General features: G+C 41.8%; 1 protein-coding gene across 1 annotated transcript in view; it reads left to right on the top strand.

The window, feature by feature from the left end:
* LOC133017516 (ankyrin-2-like) overlaps positions 1-25,889 on the top strand; it is a 62,513-nt gene that overhangs the window by 21,064 nt on the left and 15,560 nt on the right. Inside the window, exons 38-47 of the mRNA XM_061083626.1 lie at positions 54-86; positions 186-207; positions 1,948-5,225; positions 5,502-6,359; positions 6,642-10,071; positions 10,770-10,847; positions 10,945-11,076; positions 11,408-11,548; positions 11,641-11,851; positions 12,129-12,207. Coding sequence (XP_060939609.1) covers positions 54-86; positions 186-207; positions 1,948-5,225; positions 5,502-6,359; positions 6,642-10,071; positions 10,770-10,847; positions 10,945-11,076; positions 11,408-11,548; positions 11,641-11,851; positions 12,129-12,207 — 8,262 coding nt within the window. The remainder of the gene's footprint in view (positions 1-53; positions 87-185; positions 208-1,947; positions 5,226-5,501; positions 6,360-6,641; positions 10,072-10,769; positions 10,848-10,944; positions 11,077-11,407; positions 11,549-11,640; positions 11,852-12,128; positions 12,208-25,889) is intronic.

Genomic DNA, 25,889 nt, shown 5'->3' with positions numbered 1-25,889 from the left:
ATTTTGCAGTAACTCCATTGTCTGCTTTCCCTCTGCTGCATTCTTCTCTTTAGGAGTCTGATTCAGACCAAGATGCAGATGATGAGGTAACTAATGTTTACTTTATATAATAGCACAACAAAGAAACAATAATATATGTATTAGGTTGCAGCTAACTTTACCCCTTTTTATCTTTTTTTCTGCAGAGTGAAAAGAGTGACAAGAAATGTAAGCTGAACTTAAAATATTTGAATAGAACAAACAAAGTTTTAAGTGATAGATATAATGATCGTGTAATATAGTTTAACGCATTTGAGACATTTTATATTAGTGATGGTCAATCTTGGTCCTGAGTGTATTAGTGCATAATTTATCTGCAATTATATAATGTGCAGTTCACATAAAAAAATAACTGATCCTAAAGGTTATAAAGTGCAGAAATATGGAAATCGCTTAGTTCCACGATATGTGCCGATTGGTGTGTTTTAATTCCTCTTTGGAATAACCCTGCCTTTTTATTTTGCTCTACTAACACTGTCTTTGGTTACGTGTTTGTTACTGGCAGCTATGCTATGGCTGACGTACTCCTCATTCTCTTACTCCAAACCCCACTGACTTTCTCCCACCCATTTTCATTTTCTGTATTTGCCATGACCTTTTTCAATCTTTTATAAATCATAAACGGAGGTCAAAGTAATAGTTTTTATTCAAATCCATGCTGATGAGTTTTATTTGTGCTGTAATAATATCTAAGAAATTTTCATTTTTGGCAATTATCATTCTCTCAGATTGCATTTCCTAAAAGGTTTGCAGTGGCATGTTTATACTGAATTACTTGACAAAGAACATTATGTTATTTGTTCTTTTGCTTACATGTGTACATCATGTAAACATTTCTTCTTCATTTACCAACTTTCATTAGTTGCTTTCATTCATTCACTCACTCACGGAGTTGACAATTTAAACAATTTTACAACACTTCGTTTTTTCCCTAATTAATCGGGAACTTCCTTCTTATTATAAGATATGATTTAAGTTTTAGTTAAAGTTTTTAAAAAATAGAGTAACTCATTTACAAAACTTAAATAAAATGTAATCCATTAACAATTACCTTAAACCTCTTCTTGCTAACAAACCATGTTAATTTTGTATTCAAAGTTTATTATTTTTATATATATTATTCTTTCTTTGAACAATTTTAATTTGTGGGCAGACATGACGCTTCATGTCAGCAACAATCTTGAGAGTTTTTGTTTGTCTTTTATGTTTTCTTCCTGTTTCATCAGACTTTGTGTAGCCCTCTTGTTCTTTGTGTTTCCTGTGTTAAAGGTTATATATACGAGGTTTTAAACATTGAAGTTGTCGCCATCAGCAATCTTCTTGTGGAGTGGGCCTAATGGCATCTGGAGCAGAGAATGAAGTCACACTCCCTCTGTTTGTGTTGGGATTCGAGTTTTTTTCGGTTCCTTGTGTTGGTTGCCAGTTCAGGCGTGTGTTCAGCTATAGACCGTGAGGGCAACAGTTTGAAGAGAACACAAAGGGAGGGGAGACTTTTGGCAGTGGCATGGCCAACAATGCATTTGTTGTGGTGAGAGATGCTGATTATTACGAAATATAGTGGCGGTGAAAATCGTATATATAACCTTTACATTTCTGAATATGTAGTCAAACAAATTAGAAAATCATTATTCTTTCCAACATTCTACCTCTTTTGTTACTCCGCCTGGCTTTGCTTGTGCTGCTGCTGGTCTTCTTCCCCTTTAAACTCTTCTGGAACCCTTGGTCATCTCCTTTTTGGGTCTTCCTTTCAAGACTCCTTTATCCTCTGCCCTTCTACTTGCTCTGTGAACTGAAGATGGATTTTTGATGGCATTGTCTTGATCACAATTTTCTGATGTCTCTCTTCCCCACTTCATTTGTCCCTTATGTTCTTTACCCTTTTTGATTATGATTTTTTTCAAAATGAAGATGATGAATCAGAATCAACTGAGACATTCTCCCTGAGAACTAATCAACCTCTTGACCCCGCAACACTTGCAAGCCCAGACCTTCTCTCAGACATGTCGGACATCAAATTGTGTGCCATTCTGACTGCAGGGCAAATGAATGAGGAGGGAACTGAAGCTGGAGCCTTTGAGCATTTTGCCGTAGTCAGACTGGAAAATGTTGCAGAGACTCAAAGAGATGGACTGGATAGCACTCGAAAGGAAGTAAAAGGTGGTGATGCTAAAAAAGATCAACGGTGTTCAATCTGTGAGACTAAGGCTGACACGAGTATTTCACTTGTCAAAGAACAAGTCATACAAGAGATTTGCATTGACAGGAAGACTTTAATTGGATCTACCACTGAAGTGAGAGACATGTCAGGCATGGTTTCACACCTTAACACAGACATGGAAGAATACTTTGAACAGAGACCTGAAGTGATGAAGAGTTCTGAAGAAGAACATGCCGAAGATGGATCTGAACAGGTTGTAGTCAAGCGTGATGGCAAACGGCGTCCTCCAGATATCAAGAAACCTATTAGGAAGAAACTCAGAGACAGGGAGCGTTCTGCATGTAGCAGCTCTGAGTGTGAGCTGGAAAGGATGAGCTCAGAGGAGTCTTTGGATGGTGATGTTGTCCTTAATGAGAGTGGCCTTGTACCAACCCCAGTTATGGATCCTCCAGCTTCTCCTTTAGTGGTTGAAACATCTATAGGATCTATAAAAGAGAGAGTGAAAGCTTTACAAAACAAAGTTGAAATTGATGAGGTGCAAAAAAATACTCAAGATCCAACACATGGAGAAAAATTGTCTATCACAACAAGGAAGATGGAGGCAGACTTTCCAGAGCTTCCAAGAGTTCCCATATCCCCTAAATCTCAAACAGAAAGATTAGAGGAGACTATGTCTGTCAGGGAGCTAATGAAAGCCTTCCAAACTGGGCAGGACCCTTCAAAAAGCAAATCTGGGCTATTTGAACACAAAGCTGTGGCCTCTAATGATACATTTCAACAAACTCCAGAGGAGCCACAATCACAAATCCAACATCAGGGCCCCACAATTTCACATCAAGCGAGTGATGTCAAGAAATGTGACAAAACAGATGAACCGGTTCTCTTAATTAGAGATAACTCTGAGGATACAGAGTTATGGTCCGATAGTAATAATTTTAGAAAGACAGTGAAATTTGTTGATACACATCCATGTGAAGACGGAAGAGTAAGCCCGCAGAGAGAGACAGCAGAGTTGTCAGAAAATGAGGCTATGTCTGTGAAGGACCTGATGAAATCATTCCAGTCTGGGCAAGATCCATCAAAAACTAGAGTAGGGCTATTTGAACACAAACCTATAGCTTCCTGTATTTCAACATTTATGTCCCGATCAGAAGTTGCTGAAGACGTACAGATGTTTAAACAAAGTCCTACCCAAGCGCCAAAATCACAAAATCAAGCTCAGAGCCTGACAATTTTCCATTCACAAAGCGATGTCAACATCCATGGCGAGACAGACTTGGAAGATCAACCAACACATGTGTCTGAGAAAATGCCCTTGAATTCCGATGCTGCTCCTTCTGTTAAGACAGTAACATTTGCGGATACAGTTCTCTGTGACGATGGAAGGGTTATCCCACAGAGAGATACAACAGAGTTTTCAGAGAAAGAGACCATCTCTGTGAAGGAGCGGATGAAAACATTCCAAACTGAACAGGAATCTTTTGGAGGGCTATTGGAACCCAAAGCAGTGGCTTATTCTTGTATTTCAACAACCATATCTGAATCTGTATGTCCTGAACAAAAAGAATGGATCAAACTCAGTCCTACACAGGAGCCAGAATTACAAACACAAATACAGAATCCTGCTTTTTACCATCCTGAGAGTGATGCCAACATATCTGGAGCATTGGATGTAGAACCTCAAACAGTAAACCTAAAAAGAGATGCCTCTGGGGAATCACAACTGTTTTCAGGTACCACTTATTTGGGTGAGACAGCAACAAATGTTGATACAATTGAATTTGAGGATGGAAGGGTTAGCCCTCAAAGTAAGGAACAAGAGTGCACAGGGAAGAGCCGTGGCAGGATGCACTTAGAAGAGCCTGTCATAAGCAAAGGGAGGAGTTCATCTGTGGACATGCAAATCAGTCCTGATCGTAGACCTTCTGAGGATTTTAGTGCCGACATCAAGGCTGAGCTGGAACAAAGTCCAGAGTACCAGCTATTCAAGCAAACGTCAACAACTGCAGATGTTAGCAATCAGATGGAGGAACCTGAGGAAGAGACCCAGGGTGATGAATCTAATGCAAATCCAGCATCTATAATGATTCCATGTATGAAAGATTATTTTGGGAAAGATGTTTCTCGTTTTGAGACTCAAAAGAAAGATGATGAACTAAGTCCTGACAGTCCCAAACATGAAGGCATGGCTGAAACCTCAGACACTAGTGTTGGTATTAGGACCCCTCATTCCAGCTCAGGAGAGAGCGACAATTATGAAGGACCCATACTGACCCACCAAGTGAACAACAAAATGCATACTTACTCTGCTGGAAGAGAAGAGAAGTGCAACACACCTTCACCAGAAGAGAAAATGCGTGAATCATGGATGGACAATACGACTACTCACGGAAACAAAATCCTCTATACACAAATTGACACTGAAGTACCAAATGTCAAAATTGAGGAGGCCAAACTTAAAGAAGTCCACATCGCGAAGAAAACATCTAATCAGACATCCACTGCAGTACGAGATATGTCAGGGATGTTGTCTTTAATGAGCAGTGATTTGGATCAGGATCTACAAGCTCAGCCTCTGGTACGACAGCCATCAGATGAAGATGTTGTTCAGGATAAATTTGAACAAATCATTTTAACAAAGGACAAGGATAAAGAAATCCTCACATATATAACTGATGAAAACAAAGGAGCAATTATGGATGGGACCTTGCAAGAAATAGATCAAGCAACAATTGAAGAACTTTCAATTACAAGGAGAGTTGACGAAATCCAACCAATCTTGACTGAAGAACTTTCAATGAAGGAAGATTGGGTTAAGAAAAAGATGTCACATCAACCATCTACAAAAGTAAAGGACATGTCAGGCATGCCATCACTGATCAGCAGTGACCTGGACCTGTATCTCAAGGACAGACCAGTGGATAATAGACCTCGGGATGAGGATGTTACCCAAGAGAAATTTGAAGAAGTCACTCTCACTAAGATCCCAAATTCCAAAGATCCAAGAAATGAGCAGCAAACAATAACAGTTGAAGCGAGTGCTAATTTGGAGGATAAGATTGATGGAGAGTCAAAAGAACATCGGCCTACTGATGTGGTCGTAGTCAAGGAACTGAAATCAAATCCTGTTTTGGAGACACCTGTCAAAGAAGTTGATATCCAGAGAAAGACTCACCAACAACAGTCTACAACTGAGAAGAATATGTCAGGCATGTTCTCACTTCTTAGTGATGACTTAGATCATTATCTCAGAGAAAATCCAGTGGCAATACAATGCCACCCAGATGAGGATCTAGTCCATGAGAGCTTTGAACAAGTTATACTGACAAGTCATCATTTTGAGGAAAGGATAAGTGGAGAGGAAAATGAACACATGCAGGCTGATGTGGTTGAAGTCAAAGAAATGACACCAAGTTCTGTTTTGGAGACACCATTCCAAGAAGTTTGTATCCAAGGAAAGACTCACCACCAGCAGTCTACAGCTGAGAGGGACATGTCCGGCATGTTGTCATTGCTCAGTAGTGACTTAGATCAGTATCTCAAGGAAAGTCCAGTGGCAATACAATGCCACCCAGATGATGATCTGGTCAATGAGAGCTTTGAACAAGTTATACTCACACGCAATCGTTTGGAGGATAACATAGGTGAAGAGGCAAATGAGTACATGCAATATGATGTGGTTGGAGGCTCAGAACTGTCACCAAGTTCTGTTTTGGAGAGACCGTTCCAAGAAGTTACTATCATGAAAAAGGCACAGCAGCCACCTGCAGCTGAGAGGGACATGTCCGGCATGTTGTCATTGCTCAGTAGTGACTTAGATCAGTATCTCAAGGAAAGGCCAGTTGCAGTAGAATGTCATCCAGTAGAGCATCTAGTCCATGAGACCTGCAAACAAGTTAAAATTACAAGTAATAATTTGGTGGATAACATAGGTGAAGAGGCAAATGAGTACATGCACACTGATGTGGTTGGATGCTCAGAATTATCTCCCAGTTCTCGTTTGGAAAGACCATTCCAAGAAGTTACTATCAAGAAAAAGCCACAGAAGCTACCTGAAGCTGAGAGGGACATGTCAGGCATGTTGTCAATGCTCAGTAGTGACTTAGATCAGTATCTCAAGGAAAGTCCAGTGGCAATACAATGCCACCCAGATGATGATCTGGTCAATGAGAGCTTCGAACAAGTTATACTCACACGTAATCATTTGGAGGATAACATAGGTGAAGAGGCAAATGAGTACATGCAATATGATGTGGTTGGAGGCTCAGAACTGTCCCCAAGTTCTGTTTTGGAGAGAACGTTCCAAGAAGTTACTATCTTGAAAAAGGCACAGCAGCCACCTGCAGCTGAGAGGGACATGTCCGGCATGTTGTCACTGCTCAGTAGTGACTTAGATCAGTATCTCAAGGAAAGGCCAGTTGCAGTAGAATGTCATCCAGTAGAGCATCTAGTCCATGAGACCTGCAAACAAGTTAAAATTACAAGTAATAATTTGGTGGATAACATAGGTGAAGAGGCAAATGAGTACATGCACATTGATGTGGTTGGATGCTCAGAATTATCTCCCAGTTCTCGTTTGGAAAGACCATTCCAAGAAGTTACTATCAAGAAAAAGCCACAGAAGCTACCTGAAGCTGAGAGGGACATGTCAGGCATGTTGTCAATGCTCAGTAGTGACTTAGATCAGTATCTCAAGGAAAGGCCAGTTGCAGTAGAATGTCATCCAGTAGAGAATCTAGTCCATGAGACCTGCAAACAAGTTATACTGACACGTAATAATTTGGAGGATAATATTGGTGAAGAGGTAAATGAGTACATGCAGACTGATGTGGTTGGAGGCTCAGAATTGTCTCCCAGTTCCTGTTTGGACAGACCATTCCAAGAAGTTACTATCAAGAAAAAGGTTCAGCAGCCACCTGCAGCTGAGAAGGACATGTCAGGCATGTTGTCAATGCTCAGTAGTGACTTAGATCAGTATCTCAAGGAAAGGCCAGTTGCATCAGAATGTCATCCAGTAGAGCATCTAGTCCATGAGACCTGCAAACAAGTTATACTGACACGTAATAATTCGGAGGATAACGTAGGCGAAAAGGCAAATGAGTACATGCACACTGATGTGGTTGGAGGCTCAGAACTGTCACCAAGTTCTGTTTTGGAGAGACCGTTCCAAGAAGTTACTATCATGAAAAAGGCACAGCAGCCACCCACAGCTGAGAGGGACATGTCAGGCATGTTGTCACTGCTCAGTAGTGACTTAGATCAGTATCTCAAGGAAGGGCCAGATGTGAGACAATACCACCAAGAAGAGGATTTAGTCAAGGAGAGCTACAAACAAATCATACTAAAAAAAGTCTCAACAAGAGAAAATCTCTCACCCAAAGATACAAAGTTAGACGCTTCGGATATCAATGAAAAGGTGGTTTTGGAAAGTGGATGGAGTTTCTCATCTGAGGAGGGTGAGGCTAAATTCTCACTTGATGCAATGTCAGATTTTAATGGGTCTACTGCAGGGATAGTGGGAATTACAACGTCATATGCAACAGCTGATGGCTGTAACAGTGATCATGAAGATGTCAGTGTAGTTGATGCTCATTCAACCTTCAAGACAGACACATTTTTACCACCAAGTAGTTCTCGCACACTACAGCGTCCATGTGATTTGGAGAACCTCAACAATATGTTATTTAATGACCCAGCTAAAGAGCCATGTCAACGAGATTCACTCGAGGCCAGTCCTCTTGAGGAGGATAGATCTTCAAAAAAATCTCCTGATTCAATTGAGCCAAGCCCTACTGGAGAATCTCCTTCTCCAGATTCTCTCGAGGGAAGTCCCACTAAATCAGAGGGATCCGAATTTAAGATGCCCTTCAAGACAGCTGTGTATGAGGATTATGCTTCCCAGCTCAAAGCATGTTTCGCTCATGACACAAATATTTACGGGTATGAAGGTGAGCATGATGAGCATGAAGAAACTGGCGTAAATATCCAAATGGAAAGTGACATTAATTACACCACTAAAAAACAGATCACCCCAGAAGAGGAGATGTTTAAAATGGCTGCAAAGATCAAAACATTCGAGGAGATGGACCAGGAGTCTACATTTAAGAGAGACACCTCTTTAGTGACTGGGGATTTCAAAGACACTGAACTAAATCTCTATGCTGGCCCAGTAACACAGTCTTTGTCACAAGAAACACCAGGGGAAATGTCAGACAAATGGGTGATAGAAGACACTCATACACTCATTGAACCAACAGATGTTAATTCAAGTATTACAGAGAAGGACGAAATTCAGTCACATCTGAAAATAACTCAATCTGATGATGATTCATTGAGTTCACCTACAAATGAAAAAGAACCTGATCCAGACAGTGAGGAGTATGTTCCAATGTTTGAAGGTAGAAGAAAAGAAGTGCAAATATACCAAGAGAAAGATGAAAGAGAAAGTGACCATGCCTCAGTCAATGACACACAATTTGCCAGCTTTGTGAGAGATGAGCACCATCCAGATGATGATGAAGTTGAGTTTCCTCTGACTGACAGCTTAGATACCATCAGCAGACCTGGGTGTGAGGGTGACATTGATGTGGCCCTGAATTCACAGGTTAAGGCGGAGAAACAGATGATTGTTTGTCCTGCAGTGGACAGAACACCTAATCGGACTCCAGCTGATGAGAGCACTGATCCTGACCCATTTCAATTTCAAGAGGGGAAGCTGTTCGAAATGACCAGAGGGGGTGCTATTGATTTGACAAGTTTTGACGAAGAAGCGGAAGGATATGCATTTTTTCATATTGGGGAGCATCCAGTTGATGAAGATGTGGCAGAGGAGAATGGGGAAGGTCAGTCAGTCATTAAGTCTTTTACTTTAGAAAAGAGTTATTCGTGTACTGACACAACCCCTCAAAAGATGCCCACATCTCCTCTGGCTCAAAATTCAAATGAGAATATTCCTATACCCAAACCCAGAATGCTCATCAATCACTCAAGTAACAAGTCAGAGAGTGAAAAGCCCCTTTCAGAAGCTAATCTTGGCAGCTCCATTGAGGTTCAGCTTGTTTCCCCCAATGCCTTGGAGAAACTAACCAATGTGCAAAGTGAGGTTGGAAGCCTTGACAGCTTTGGTCTAGACTATCTAGACTCTACTGTAGCTGAGCTTCAATTAGAAGCATCCACAGTTGTCCATTCGGCATATTCAGAGGAAAGCCACAACTCCACAGATTCTTCTAACGATGATGATGAGGGGGAGGAGGAAGATGAAGAGGACCAGTGCTCAGTCATAGAGGTGTCCATTTCAGCTGTGCAGGCTGTCATCCCAGCATGTCATCAGGATTCAACCCCACCATTTGCAATCAGCCCAATTCAAGAGGCTTCCCATTTCATATCAGAAATGATGTCCAAAGACTCACAGATGACTGTGCTTGGTCCAGTTCAAAGAAAAGCAGATAAAAGCTTAACCATGGATCGTAGAACTCGATCTCAGACTGATAGTGTCAGTAGTAAAACCTCTTACAAAGACTCAAGGTGTTATTCTGAGAGCAGTCAATCCTCTTCTAAAGCAAACTTCCCCCCTTCCAAACCTCTGGTTATTTCCTCTGATCAGAGAAAAGAAAACCAAGTTTCTAAGACTATAGAAACATCTGTTAGGTCTTCTTTGGATACTGATGATACAAGCAGTGCCAGTCACAAGAGCCCAGATTCTGTTATCTTCACATATGACATCCCAGCCTCACATAGTTCAGATTCTGATGGCAATCAATTGCCATGCGTGAAACCATCCTCTGGAAAAGAGGATGTATTTGAATCAAGACCTGCCTGGGAAGACACGGTGGAAACTCAGATGCAGAGAATCACCGATGACCAAACTCCAGAATGTACGCCAGGTATGGCCAGAAATACCTGGGCTTTTGCTTTCCTATCTCTTCCTGGCTGGAAGACCCCTACCCCTCTTCCCAAAAATATAATGTTTCCATTAGGCATTTTGTGTTGTCTTGTTGTGTTGTGATTTGTCCTGTTCCATCTTGCTTTACGTCCTTGTCAACATTGTCTGTGTCTGTCTGTATGTGTGTTCGTGTGTGTATGTGTGTGGGTCTGTTGTGATGTTCTTGTATATGCAATCTCAAGATTCAACAGCCATGTTGGTTAAAGTATTAGCTTCAACTATTTTGATGCATCGGTATCTCTACTACTAATACAACATTACTAATATTTGCTTGCACATTGCTTGAACAACGCAATAATAGCATTGCTTACACTAATCATTAATAAAAAAAAAAATTGTCAATTGCAACGAAATAGTCATGGTCTGTAAACCAGTCAATACCTCCTCAGAGAGTCAGAGAATCGAACTTTTATGTTATCATCCATGTCAACATCACAGAACCACTATTCATTTCAGAGTATTACAGCCCATAACATAGAGCCCTCAGGAGATAACAATATACATCTTGACTTGATATTTTACATAGCTGGTACTTACAATGTGGAACAGGTTTTACCATAAAATATAATTTACCTTCAACTGTTGACCCTGATGATAAAATATGATGTTTGACTTTGGTGGCCGTTTTAGTGGATTGGCAGGATGATGCTGACAGGAAAGAGGAGACATTAGCTATCATTGCAGATCTGCTTGGCTTCAGCTGGACTGGTAAGTTTTTAAATTATGTAAACATTCATAGTTTTTTATCTTAATTTTTAAACTTTAATTGAATTTGAACCCTTGCTTCTGTTATTTATCACCTCAGAGCTGGCAAGAGAATTGGAATTTAGTGAGAATGAAATCCAGTCAGTGAGAACAGAGAATCCTAATTCCCTCCAAGAGCAGAGCCATGCCTTGCTGCAGTGCTGGGTTGAGCGGGAAGGTAAACATGCCACAGGTAAATTTTGTTTTTATTTATTGCATTTTACATCTTGTGGTACATGTCAATTCAATACTTCAAATCCTGTAACCATGCTTGTTTGTTTAACTATACTGACCATAATATTAGCTTTTTATTTATATGTACTCTCAGTTATGTGAGCACATCCTGTTCAATTAATGTATTTTATCTTTGGTTTTAAATTGATCAATGTATTTTTGCATATAGTAGAGCCATATTCATTATTATGTCAGATTTTAGATTAAATATATTCTTACATTTTATTTTCTATATTTTGTGATTTGAATGCTTTCTCTAGTATATTAATAATGAATAAATTCTTCCACAGAGGACTGTCTAATTAAGAGGCTAACCAAGATCAACCGCATGGACATAGTCCATCTTATTGAAACTCAGATGAACAAGTCAGTTCAAGAGCAAACATCTAGAACTTATGCAGAGATCGAGAAAACACTGGATCACAGTGAAGGTACTAACACCTCTAAAGACTCAGCAATACACGTGGCTCTATTTCTGTGTTTTCTTGTACTTGTATTCATCACATTTGTGATTTATTTTCAGTGTCAGTTGCCCTATCTTCTGTGCAAGAGGATGTAGACAGCCCCAGGTTTGTGAGAATGGTGGAGACGGATCGCAGACCACCCCCAGCTGTTTCTGAAGAGGACCTGTCAGTTGCTTCCCTACTGGATATTCCTTCCTGGGCAGAGCCTGCTGGACATACCCACTCAGAGAGCATCCATGGTGACCTGTTGGACGAGCTTGAAATCCCACAGTAAGTCTTTCAGTTTTAATGATTCCAGAATCTTCAATACACATCAGTTGCGTAATGGGGTGTCAATCATTTGTCTTACTTCACTTGACACTCAGTACTCAAACCTGCTGCCTCTCTGGAGGTCAGTATTTCCCAGCATGCCAGTAAAAAATAGAGCAGGGCCACATCATGATGACTGGGGTGTTGCCTTTCAGTCATTTTAGATTAGGTCTGTGATTTACCACACTCAAGCAAAGTCCTATTTTGTGATCCAAGTGTTATTTTTTTTGGGTTACAGAGAATTAAACCCTAATCTGTGGACCTCTGAGGATGTAATTACACCCGAACCTACAGGTTACGACAACTCTGATGAGCAAGTAAGTACGCTTCCCAACTCAAAAGATGCAGCATTGGGAAGCCAAGCAATTCAGGCTAATGACCCACAAATGAAAGACCAGAAAAGTTGCTGCAGTGATCAAGTTCATTTCGTCAGTGGCCCTCACTGCCAAGTCAAAGATGACTTCAGCCACATCTTACCATTGATGCATTGTGGTTCTGAAGATCAACACGGGCATTGGCCTGAAATTCTGAAGTTGCCAGCATCCATATCAATCAGCGACTTTGGTCTCAGTCTATCAGAGTCAGACCAAGCTGAGACTGACTTCAGTGAGCTTTGTAATGAGTTAAGCTACACACTACAACTTGGAGAAAGAGATTCAGCTAAAACCAGCGGTAAAATGATCTCTGACCCTAGCCAGCTAGCATTGTCACAAGAGGACCATCAAGCAACTCCGGCCATGCCTGAAGATGAAACCGATGTAGCTCCAAAAAGCAGGCTCTTTCAGAAGTCTAATGAGGTCAAATTAAGCAAGGAAGGAAGCACAAAACCCCAAGCATACAGTTATAGATATCCAGAAGACATGCCCTTCATCGATGATAAGGACGGTGTCCAGGCATCAGATTCTGTTATTGCCACAGCCAAGTACAGCTCGATGAAACCAATCAAAATGAAGGTCACAAAGACCATGTTGACACCCAGTGACTCAGCTCCGATGGTTTGTGACTCAACTGGTAGGTACTATAATTCCAGTTTTATTAGTCCAGACAGTGAACATTTCATTGTCAGGGAAAATACATCTTACACTTCTAAGTCAAAGATGATCTCTTCCAGCCATTTTTTCCCCATCCCCAATCTCACACCACAGTTTAGCCCTTTGACCCCTGATTCAGATTCTTCAGAGAATCCATTTGACTCATTAGAGTCATGGATGTTTAATGACTCCATAACTAGACTGTCATCTCCTGAATCTGTCATGTCAATTAATGATTATAGGCCAATGTCACCTGACTCTCCTACTTGTACTAAAGACTTTTCCGTTATTTTTGACAGCAGACATAGACTGTCTCCATGGTCTGATGCATGGAGCTCACCAGAAGTTACAACTGATTTCAAAGAAAGTAAATCACACCCCCATCAGTCACACAAAGAGGAACGTTACCCACAATTTGTTACAAAAGATGACCCCACTACCGAGTCCTTGGTGAAGAATAGGCCATTGTCCGCTAAGTCCCAAGCACCTAAATATAATGAAAATATACTTAAAGTCAGAGCAACCTCACCTGGGACATTGGAAATTGAGTATGATGAATTTTTGCTAGAAGATATTTCTCCTGATTCAAGAGCCTCTTCACCTGACCCAGCTACCTCTATTCATGAATACGGATCTTCTGATAGGGAATGTCGACCATCGTCACGAGAATCTCAGAGTTCCCAGTGTAGTTTTTCATTTCTTGAACTTGTGCTGTCAGAACCTATTCGTGCTCAACTTTCAAGTCAATATTGTGATTATTATTTGCAATATTCAGAAGGAAATCTCCCCTCACCACTTATGACATCAACTCCTCACAATACAGTCTGCAGTAACAAAGTGAGTCCGGGTAGGCCCTTCACAGCAAAATTAGTAGCTTCAAATCAAAATCCTCCTGTGTCTCAAGAATCTCTTGCAACAAAAGCTTATCTCCCATCACATGTGTTGGTCTCGCAAAACAAGGATATAAAAAGTGATTATTGGCAATATTCTGGGCATTCTCTTTCATCACCATGCCAAAGAGGCATAAACCCAACAGATGAAGAAAGGGCACCCTTGCAAACAAAAGCTATTTTAGCTGCATCATATCTTACACATGTCAAAAGTATCCAAAGTGAACATTCAGACAGTTCAAATAGTACAGAAGCCAGGACACTGTCATCTGAACCCCCAAAAGCAGAAGAGGGGATCAGTAATCCTTTTCTTGATTACTGGTTTTCCCAATTAAAACCACAATCTTCTGATTACACGTCATCACCAAGTCAGTCAAATAATGATTTAACAAACAATAACTTCCAAGAGTCCAGAAGTTTGCATTGGCAGAAAGAATGTCCGAAACTAAACTTTTATACCAAACATGAAAGACAATCACCTGAAGATTGCCATATGCTGAAAAAACAATATTCACCCGAACAGTTCATCTTTAACCTGGCCGCAAGACCAAAATACAGTCTGAAGTTTGCAAATAAAGTACAACCAATATCAAATTTAAAAACAACCTACCTTGAAAAGGCAAAAACTGACTGCAATTATACACAACTTGAAGATGACATTAACAAATTAAGACTCACATTAGACACTCCAACCCGGTGTTCAGAACCATTTTATAATGATGTATGTCTTGAAAACACTTTGGATAAAATAAAACAGGTTAGTGTAATGGAGCAATTATTAACCAGTTTTGTAACGTCCTCCCAAGAATGTGTAGAGTCAATTGACCAGCAATTTCTGTCTCCTGAGATTACATTTGGCCAGGTAGAGAGTCAACAATGTGACTATTACTTGGCATATTCTGAAGGTAGACCAGTGTCACCACTTTCAACAGTGTCAGATGTTGAATATTCAACATGTTCTGTCAAGGAATCGTTTAACAACAACACACAAGATTCGCCAGATGAACTTACTTTACAAGCTGACACTAACAGCACAAATGGAGCTGGGACTGCTTCCCGACCACTGTCTATTGGAAAACCTCTTACCTATGCAGACGTTGTGCGGGGCTGCCCATGCAAAATACAAAATAATGCTTTAAGAAAACTTGAATCATTAGAGGTGAGACCCTTTAACCTTCCCTTGTTAACTTCAGATGAAGAGTTCACACTCTCCTACGGAGACCATTTCATTGAGGAGTTTAGACCACAGTCTCCATGGTCAGTTGAATCTCAAAGTGAACTTAGGCCCCTCTCTCCTGACTCTCCCGTTCCTCAGTTTAGATCTCCATATTTCAGTTATGATGCGGAACTGTTAAGGCAAAGGTCATATACACCAGATTCAATACTTTCAGACTGGGATGATACTGGTTTGTGTCTAGAAGCCCTGTTTGACGAGACCAGACCAGAGTCACCACAGTCAGTTTTATCAGACTTTGAAATTGATAGGTTATTTTGCAGCAGGGCATTGTCCCCAGAGTCTGTCTCTTCTGATTTTGACTTTTCACTCTTGCAGAGCTGGATATCAGACTTTAGAGCATCCTCACCAGAATCTGTAGCTTCAACTGAAGAGCACTGTTTTTCTCCGGGAATTAAATTTGCAATAATGAATCATCAACATTGTAACTATTACTTACAGTACTTTGAAGACAGACCCATATCCCCTCTTTCAACATTGTCAGATGTTGAGTACTCGACGTTCTGTCTTGAGGAATTGTTTGACGGCAACAGAGCAGATTCCCCGGATTCGTTGACTTTAGGGAGTGAACCCAGTATCACAAATATGGCCCTGACTTCCTCTCTGCCACTGTTTGCTGGAAGACCTCTTACATATGCAGACATTGTGCGGGGAAATACACTAGAAAACCAAGCTCATGATTTGTGCAACATCAAATCATTAGAAGTGAGACCCTCTTACCTTCCCTCATTACCATCAGATGACGAGTTCTACATAGACCATTGGATTGACGAGTTAAGACCAGAGTCAGTTGAATCTCAAAGTGAACTTAGGCCCCTCTCTCCTGACTCGCCTGTTCCTCAGTTCAGATGTCCTTATTTCGCTTATGATGCGGAACTGTTGAGGCACAGGTCGTATACACCAGATTCAATACTTTCAGACTGGGGTGATACTGGTTTGTGTCTGCAAGCCCTGTTTGACGAGACCAGACCAGAGTCACCACAGTCAGTTTTATCAAACTTTGAAATTGATAGGTTATTTTGCAGCAGGGCATTGTCCCCAGAGTCTGTCTCTTCTGACTTTGACTTTTCACTCTTGCAGAGCTGGATATCAGACTTTAGAGCATCCTCACCAGAATCTGTAGCTTCAACTGAAGAGCACTGTTTGTCTCCGGGAATTAAATGTGCAATAATGAATCATCAACATTGTAACTATTACTTACAGTACTCTGAAGACAGACCCATATCCCCTCTTTCAGCATTGTCAGATGTTGAGTACTCCACGTTCTGTCTTGAGGAATTGATTGACGACATCAGAGCAGATTCCCCTGATTCGTTGACTTTCAGGAGTGAACCCAGTATCACAAATATGGCCCTGACTTCCTCTCTGACACTGTTTGCTCAAAGACCTCTTACATATGCAGACATTGTGCGGGGAAATACACAAGAAAACCAAGCTCATGATTTGTGCAACATCAAATCATTAGAAGTGAGACCCTCTTACCTTCCCTCATTACCATCAGATGACGAGTTTTACATAGACCATTGGATTGACGAGTTAAGACCAGAGTCAGTTGAATCTCAAAGTGAACTTAGGCCCCTCTCTCCTGACTCGCCTGTTCCTCAGTTCAGATGTCCTTATTTCGCATATGATGCGAAACTGTTGAGGCACAGGTCGTATACACCAGATTCAATACTTTCAGACTGGGGTGATACTGGTTTGTGTCTGGAAGCCCTGTTTGACGAGACCAGACCAGAGTCACCACAGTCAGTTTTATCAGACTTTGAAATTGATAGGTTATTTTGCAGCAGGGCATTATCCCCAGAGTCTGTCTCTTCTGACTTTGACTTTTCACTCTTGCAGAGCTGGATATCAGACTTTAGAGCATCCTCACCAGAATCTGTAGCTTCAACTGAAGAGCACTGTTTGTCTCCGGGAATTAAATGTGCAATAATGAATCATCAACATTGTAACTATTACTTACAGTACTCTGAAGACAGACCCATATCCCCTCTTTCAGCATTGTCAGATGTTGAGTACTCCACGTTCTGTCTTGAGGAATTGTTTGACGACAACAGAGCAGATACCCCGGATTCGTTGACTTTAGGGAGTGAACCCAGTATCACAAATATGGCCCTGACCTCCTCTCTGCCACTGTTTGCTCTAAAACCTCTTACATATGCAGACATTGTGCGGGGAAATACACAAGAAAACCAAGCTCATGATTTGTGCAACATCAAATCATTAGAAGTGAGACCCTCTTACCTTCCCTCATTACCATCAGATGACGAGTTTTACATAGACCATTGGATTGACGAGTTAAGACCAGAGTCAGTTGAATCTCAAAGTGAACTTAGGCCCCTCTCTCCTGACTCGCCTGTTCCTCAGTTCAGATGTCCTTATTTCGCATATGATGCGAAACTGTTGAGGCACAGGTCGTATACACCAGATTCAATACTTTCAGACTGGGGTGATACTGGTTTGTGTCTGGAAGCCCTGTTTGACGAGACCAGACCAGAGTCACCACAGTCAGTTTTATCAGACTTTGAAATTGATAGGTTATTTTGCAGCAGGGCATTATCCCCAGAGTCTGTCTCTTCTGACTTTGACTTTTCACTCTTGCAGAGCTGGATATCAGACTTTAGAGCATCCTCACCAGAATCTGTAGCTTCAACTGAAGAGCACTGTTTGTCTCCGGGAATTAAATGTGCAATAATGAATCATCAACATTGTAACTATTACTTACAGTACTCTGAAGACAGACCCATATCCCCTCTTTCAGCATTGTCAGATGTTGAGTACTCCACGTTCTGTCTTGAGGAATTGTTTGACGACAACAGAGCAGATACCCCGGATTCGTTGACTTTAGGGAGTGAACCCAGTATCACAAATATGGCCCTGACCTCCTCTCTGCCACTGTTTGCTCTAAAACCTCTTACATATGCAGACATTGTGCGGGGAAATACACAAGAAAACCAAGCTCATGATTTGTGCAACATCAAATCATTAGAAGTGAGACCCTCTTACCTTCCCTCATTACCATCAGATGAAGAGTTCTACATAGACCATTGGATTGACGAGTTAAGACCAGAGTCTCCATGGTCAGTTGAATCTCAAAGTGAACTTAGGCCCCTCTCTCCTGACTCGCCTGTTCCTCAGTTCAGATGTCCCTATTTCGCTTATGATGCGGAACTGTTGAGGCACAGGTCGTATACACCAGATTCAATACTTTCAGACTGGGGTGATACTGGTTTGTGTCTGGAAGCCCTGTTTGACGAGACCAGACCAGAGTCACCACAGTCAGTTTTATCAGACTTTGAAATTGATAGGTTATTTTGCAACAGGGCATTGTCCCCAGAGTCTGTCTCTTCTGACTTTGATTTTTCACTCTTGCAGAGCTGGATATCAGACTTTAGAGCATCCTCACCAGAATCTGTAGCTTCAACTGAAGAGCACTGTTTGTCTCCGGGAATTAAATGTGCAATAATGAATCATCAACATTGTAATTATTACTTACAGTACTCTGAAGACAGACCCATATCCCCTCTTTCAGCATTTTCAGATGTTGAGTACTCCACGTTCTGTCTTGAGGAATTGTTTGACGACAACAGAGCAGATTCCCCGGATTCGTTGACTTTAGGGAGTGAACCCAGTATCACAAATATGGCCCTGACTTCCTCTCTGCCACTGTTTGCTGGAAGACCTCTTACATATGCAGACATTGTGCGGGGAAATACACTAGAAAACCAAGCTCATGATTTGTGCAACATCAAATCATTAGAAGTGAGACCCTCTTACCTTCCCTCATTACCATCAGATGACGAGTTCTACATAGACCATTGGATTGACGAGTTAAGACCAGAGTCAGTTGAATCTCAAAGTGAACTTAGGCCCCTCTCTCCTGACTCGCCTGTTCCTCAGTTCAGATGTCCTTATTTCGCTTATGATGCGGAACTGTTGAGGCACAGGTCGTATACACCAGATTCAATACTTTCAGACTGGGGTGATACTGGTTTGTGTCTGCAAGCCCTGTTTGACGAGACCAGACCAGAGTCACCACAGTCAGTTTTATCAAACTTTGAAATTGATAGGTTATTTTGCAGCAGGGCATTGTCCCCAGAGTCTGTCTCTTCTGACTTTGACTTTTCACTCTTGCAGAGCTGGATATCAGACTTTAGAGCATCCTCACCAGAATCTGTAGCTTCAACTGAAGAGCACTGTTTGTCTCCGGGAATTAAATGTGCAATAATGAATCATCAACATTGTAACTATTACTTACAGTACTCTGAAGACAGACCCATATCCCCTCTTTCAGCATTGTCAGATGTTGAGTACTCCACGTTCTGTCTTGAGGAATTGATTGACGACATCAGAGCAGATTCCCCTGATTCGTTGACTTTCAGGAGTGAACCCAGTATCACAAATATGGCCCTGACTTCCTCTCTGACACTGTTTGCTCAAAGACCTCTTACATATGCAGACATTGTGCGGGGAAATACACAAGAAAACCAAGCTCATGATTTGTGCAACATCAAATCATTAGAAGTGAGACCCTCTTACCTTCCCTCATTACCATCAGATGACGAGTTTTACATAGACCATTGGATTGACGAGTTAAGACCAGAGTCAGTTGAATCTCAAAGTGAACTTAGGCCCCTCTCTCCTGACTCGCCTGTTCCTCAGTTCAGATGTCCTTATTTCGCATATGATGCGAAACTGTTGAGGCACAGGTCGTATACACCAGATTCAATACTTTCAGACTGGGGTGATACTGGTTTGTGTCTGGAAGCCCTGTTTGACGAGACCAGACCAGAGTCACCACAGTCAGTTTTATCAGACTTTGAAATTGATAGGTTATTTTGCAGCAGGGCATTATCCCCAGAGTCTGTCTCTTCTGACTTTGACTTTTCACTCTTGCAGAGCTGGATATCAGACTTTAGAGCATCCTCACCAGAATCTGTAGCTTCAACTGAAGAGCACTGTTTGTCTCCGGGAATTAAATGTGCAATAATGAATCATCAACATTGTAACTATTACTTACAGTACTCTGAAGACAGACCCATATCCCCTCTTTCAGCATTGTCAGATGTTGAGTACTCCACGTTCTGTCTTGAGGAATTGTTTGACGACAACAGAGCAGATACCCCGGATTCGTTGACTTTAGGGAGTGAACCCAGTATCACAAATATGGCCCTGACCTCCTCTCTGCCACTGTTTGCTCTAAAACCTCTTACATATGCAGACATTGTGCGGGGAAATACACAAGAAAACCAAGCTCATGATTTGTGCAACATCAAATCATTAGAAGTGAGACCCTCTTACCTTCCCTCATTACCATCAGATGACGAGTTTTACATAGACCATTGGATTGACGAGTTAAGACCAGAGTCAGTTGAATCTCAAAGTGAACTTAGGCCCCTCTCTCCTGACTCGCCTGTTCCTCAGTTCAGATGTCCTTATTTCGCATATGATGCGAAACTGTTGAGGCACAGGTCGTATACACCAGATTCAATACTTTCAGACTGGGGTGATACTGGTTTGTGTCTGGAAGCCCTGTTTGACGAGACCAGACCAGAGTCACCACAGTCAGTTTTATCAGACTTTGAAATTGATAGGTTATTTTGCAGCAGGGCATTATCCCCAGAGTCTGTCTCTTCTGACTTTGACTTTTCACTCTTGCAGAGCTGGATATCAGACTTTAGAGCATCCTCACCAGAATCTGTAGCTTCAACTGAAGAGCACTGTTTGTCTCCGGGAATTAAATGTGCAATAATGAATCATCAACATTGTAACTATTACTTACAGTACTCTGAAGACAGACCCATATCCCCTCTTTCAGCATTGTCAGATGTTGAGTACTCCACGTTCTGTCTTGAGGAATTGTTTGACGACAACAGAGCAGATACCCCGGATTCGTTGACTTTAGGGAGTGAACCCAGTATCACAAATATGGCCCTGACCTCCTCTCTGCCACTGTTTGCTCTAAAACCTCTTACATATGCAGACATTGTGCGGGGAAATACACAAGAAAACCAAGCTCATGATTTGTGCAACATCAAATCATTAGAAGTGAGACCCTCTTACCTTCCCTCATTACCATCAGATGAAGAGTTCTACATAGACCATTGGATTGACGAGTTAAGACCAGAGTCTCCATGGTCAGTTGAATCTCAAAGTGAACTTAGGCCCCTCTCTCCTGACTCGCCTGTTCCTCAGTTCAGATGTCCCTATTTCGCTTATGATGCGGAACTGTTGAGGCACAGGTCGTATACACCAGATTCAATACTTTCAGACTGGGGTGATACTGGTTTGTGTCTGGAAGCCCTGTTTGACGAGACCAGACCAGAGTCACCACAGTCAGTTTTATCAGACTTTGAAATTGATAGGTTATTTTGCAACAGGGCATTGTCCCCAGAGTCTGTCTCTTCTGACTTTGATTTTTCACTCTTGCAGAGCTGGATATCAGACTTTAGAGCATCCTCACCAGAATCTGTAGCTTCAACTGAAGAGCACTGTTTGTCTCCGGGAATTAAATGTGCAATAATGAATCATCAACATTGTAATTATTACTTACAGTACTCTGAAGACAGACCCATATCCCCTCTTTCAGCATTTTCAGATGTTGAGTACTCCACGTTCTGTCTTGAGGAATTGTTTGACGACAACAGAGCAGATTCCCCGGATTCGTTGACTTTAGGGAGTGAACCCAGTATCACAAATATGGCCCTGACCTCCTCTCTGCCACTGTTTGCTCGAAAACCTCTTACATATGCAGACATTGTGCGGGGAAATACACAAGAAAACCAAGCTCATGATTTGTGCAACATCAAATCATTAGAAGTGAGACCCTCTTACCTTCCCTCATTACCATCAGATGAAGAGTTCTACATAGACCATTGGATTGACGAGTTAAGACCAGAGTCTCCAGAGTCAGTTGAATCTCAAAGTAAATTTAGGCCCCTCTCTCCTGACTCGCCTGTTCCTCAGTTCAGATGTCCCTATTTCGCTTATGATGCGGAACTGTTGAGGCACAGGTCGTATACACCAGATTCAATACTTTCAGACTGGGGTGATACTGGTTTGTGTCTGGAAGCCCTGTTTGACGAGATCAGACCAGAGTCACCACAGTCAGTTTTATCAGACTTTGAAATTGATAGGTTATTTTGCAGCAGGGCATTGTCCCCAGAGTCTGTCTCTTCTGACTTTGACTTTTCACTCTTGCAGAGCTGGTTATCAGACTTTAGAGCATCCTCACCAGAATCTGTAGCTTCAACTGAAGAGCACTGTTTGTCTCCGGGAATTAAATGTGCAATAATGAATCATCAACATTGTAATTATTACTTACAGTACTCTGAAGACAGACCCATATCCCCTCTTTCAGCATTGTCAGATGTTGAGTACTCCACGTTCTGTCTTGAGGAATTGTTTGACGACAACAGAGCAGATTCCCCGGATTCGTTGACTTTAGGGAGTGAACCCAGTATCACACACATAGCTGGGACCTCTCTGTCACAGTCTGCTGGAAGACTTCCTACATATGCAGATGTTGTGCAGGGCTTCAAACAAGAAAACCGAGCTTCATGCAGCATCGAAACATTTGACTTAAGGTCTTTTTACCTTCCGTCTATGTCACCAAACGAGGAGTTAACTTTCTTCTCCATAGACCATTGGATTGACGAGTTAAGACCAGAGTCTCCAGAGTCAGTTGAATCTCAAAGTGAACTTCGGCCCCTGTCTCCTGACTCGCCTGTTCCTCAGTTCAGATCTCAATATTTCATTAGTGATGTGGAACTGTTGAGGCACAGGTCGTATACACCAGATTCAGTACTTTCAGACTGGGGTGATACTGGTTTGTGTCTTGAAGCCCTGTTTGACGAGACCAGACCAGAGTCACCACAGTCAGTTTTATCAGACTTTGAAATTGATAGGTTATTTTGCAGCAGGGCATTGTCCCCAGAGTCTGTCTCTTCTGACTTTGACTTTTCACTCTTGCAGAGCTGGATATCAGACTTTAGAGCATCCTCACCAGAATCTGTAGCTTCAACTGAAGAGCACTGTTTTTCTCCAGGAATTAAATGTGCAATAATGAATCATCAACATTGTAACTATTACCTACAGTACTCTGAAGACACACCCATATCCCCTCTTTCAACATTGTCAGATGTTGAGTACTCCACGTTCTGTCTTGAGGAATTGTTTGACGACAACAAAGCAGATTCCCCGGATTCGTTGACTTTAGGGAGTGAACCCAGTATCACAAATATGGCCCTGACCTCCTCTCTGCCACTGTTTGCTCGAAGACCTCTTACATATGCAGACATTGTGCGGGGAAATACACTAGAAAACCAAGCTCATGATTTGTGCAACATCAAATCATTAGAACTGAGACCCTCTTACCTTCCCTCATTACCATCAGATGAAGAGTTCTACATAGACCATTGGATTGACGAGTTAAGACCAGAGTCTCCAGAGTCAGTTGAATCTCAAAGTGAACTTAGGCCCCTCTCTCCTGACTCGCCTGTTCCTCAGTTCAGATCTCCATATTTCAGTAGTGATGTGGAACTGTTGAGGCACAGGTCTTATACACCAGATTCAGTACTTTCAGAGTGGGATGATACTGGTTTGTGTCTGGAAGCCCTGTTTGACGAGACCAGACCAGAGTCACCACAGTCAGTTTTATCAGACTTTGAAATTGATAGGTTATTTTGCAGCAGGGCATTGTCCCCTGAGTCTGTCTCTTCTGATTTTGACTTTTCACTCTTGCAGAGCTGGTTATCAGACTTTAGAGCATCCTCACCAGAATCTGTAGCTTCAACTGAAGAGCACTGTTTGTCTCCGGGAATTAAATGTGCAATAATGAATCATCAACATTGTAATTATTACTTACAGTACTCTGAAGACAGACCCATATCCCCTCTTTCAGCATTGTCAGATGTTGAGTACTCCACGTTCTGTCTTGAGGAATTGTTTGACGACAACAGAGCAGATTCCCCGGATTCGTTGACTTTAGGGAGTGAACCCAGTATCACACACATAGCTGGGACCTCTCTGTCACAGTCTGCTGGAAGACTTCCTACATATGCAGATGTTGTGCAGGGCTTCAAACAAGAAAACCGAGCTTCATGCAGCATCGAAACATTTGACTTAAGGTCTTTTTACCTTCCGTCTATGTCACCAAACGAGGAGTTAACTTTCTTCTCCATAGACCATTGGATTGACGAGTTAAGACCAGAGTCTCCAGAGTCAGTTGAATCTCAAAGTGAACTTCGGCCCCTGTCTCCTGACTCGCCTGTTCCTCAGTTCAGATCTCAATATTTCAGTAGTGATGTGGAACTGTTGAGGCACAGGTCGTATACACCAGATTCAGTACTTTCAGACTGGGGTGATACTGGTTTGTGTCTTGAAGCCCTGTTTGACGAGACCAGACCAGAGTCACCACAGTCAGTTTTATCAGACTTTGAAATTGATAGGTTATTTTGCAGCAGGGCATTGTCCCCAGAGTCTGTCTCTTCTGACTTTGACTTTTCACTCTTGCAGAGCTGGATATCAGACTTTAGAGCATCCTCACCAGAATCTGTAGCTTCAACTGAAGAGCACTGTTTTTCTCCAGGAATTAAATGTGCAATAATGAATCATCAACATTGTAACTATTACCTACAGTACTCTGAAGACACACCCATATCCCCTCTTTCAACATTGTCAGATGTTGAGTACTCCACGTTCTGTCTTGAGGAATTGTTTGACGACAACAGAGCAGATTCCCCGGATTCGTTGACTTTAGGGAGTGAACCCAGTATCACAAATATGGCCCTGACCTCCTCTCTGCCACTGTTTGCTCGAAGACCTCTTACATATGCAGACATTGTGCGGGGAAATACACTAGAAAACCAAGCTCATGATTTGTGCAACATCAAATCATTAGAAGTGAGACCCTCTTACCTTCCCTCATTACCATCAGATGAAGAGTTCTACATAGACCATTGGATTGACGAGTTAAGACCAGAGTCTCCAGAATCAGTTGAATCTCAAAGTGAACTTAGGCCCCTCTCTCCTGACTCGCCTGTTCCTCAGTTCAGATCTCCATATTTCAGTAGTGATGTGGAACTGTTGAGGCACAGGTCTTATACACCAGATTCAGTACTTTCAGAGTGGGATGATACTGGTTTGTGTCTGGAAGCCCTGTTTGACGAGACCAGACCAGAGTCACCACAGTCCGTCTTATCAGACTTTGAAATTGATAGGTTATTTTGCAGCAGGGCATTGTCCCCTGAGTCTGTCTCTTCTGATTTTGACTTTTCACTCTTGCGGGGCTGGATATCAGACTTTAGAGCATCCTCACCAGAATCTGTAGCTTCAACTGAAGAGCACTGTTTTTCTCCAGGAATTAAATGTGCAATAATGAATCATCAACATTGTAACTATTACTTACAGTACTCTGAAGACAGACCCATATCCCCTCTTTCAACATTGTCAGATGTTGAGTACTCCACGTTCTGTCTTAAGGAATTGTTTGACGACAACAGAGCAGATTCCCCGGATTCGTTGACTTTAGGGAGTGAATCCAGTATCACAAATATGGCCCTGACTTCCTCTCTGCCACTGTTTGCTCGAAGACCGCTTACATATGCAGACATTGTGCGGGGAAATACACAAGAAAACCAAGCTCATGATTTGTGCAACATCAAATCATTAGAAGTGAGACCCTCCTACCTTCCCTCATTACCATCAGATGAAGAGTTCTACATAGACCATTGGATTGACAATTTAAGACCAGAGTCTCCAGAGTCAGTTGAATCTCAAAGTGAACTTAGGCCCATCTCTCCTGACTCGCCTGTTCCTCAGTTTAGATATCCTTATTTCGCTTA

This window comes from Limanda limanda, chromosome 2 (assembly GCF_963576545.1).
Source record: "Limanda limanda chromosome 2, fLimLim1.1, whole genome shotgun sequence".
In the NCBI taxonomy this organism is placed as follows: domain Eukaryota; kingdom Metazoa; phylum Chordata; class Actinopteri; order Pleuronectiformes; family Pleuronectidae; genus Limanda; species Limanda limanda.
The sequence above is the reverse complement of the archived record's forward strand: the minus strand, read 5'-3'. Positions and strand labels throughout refer to the sequence as shown.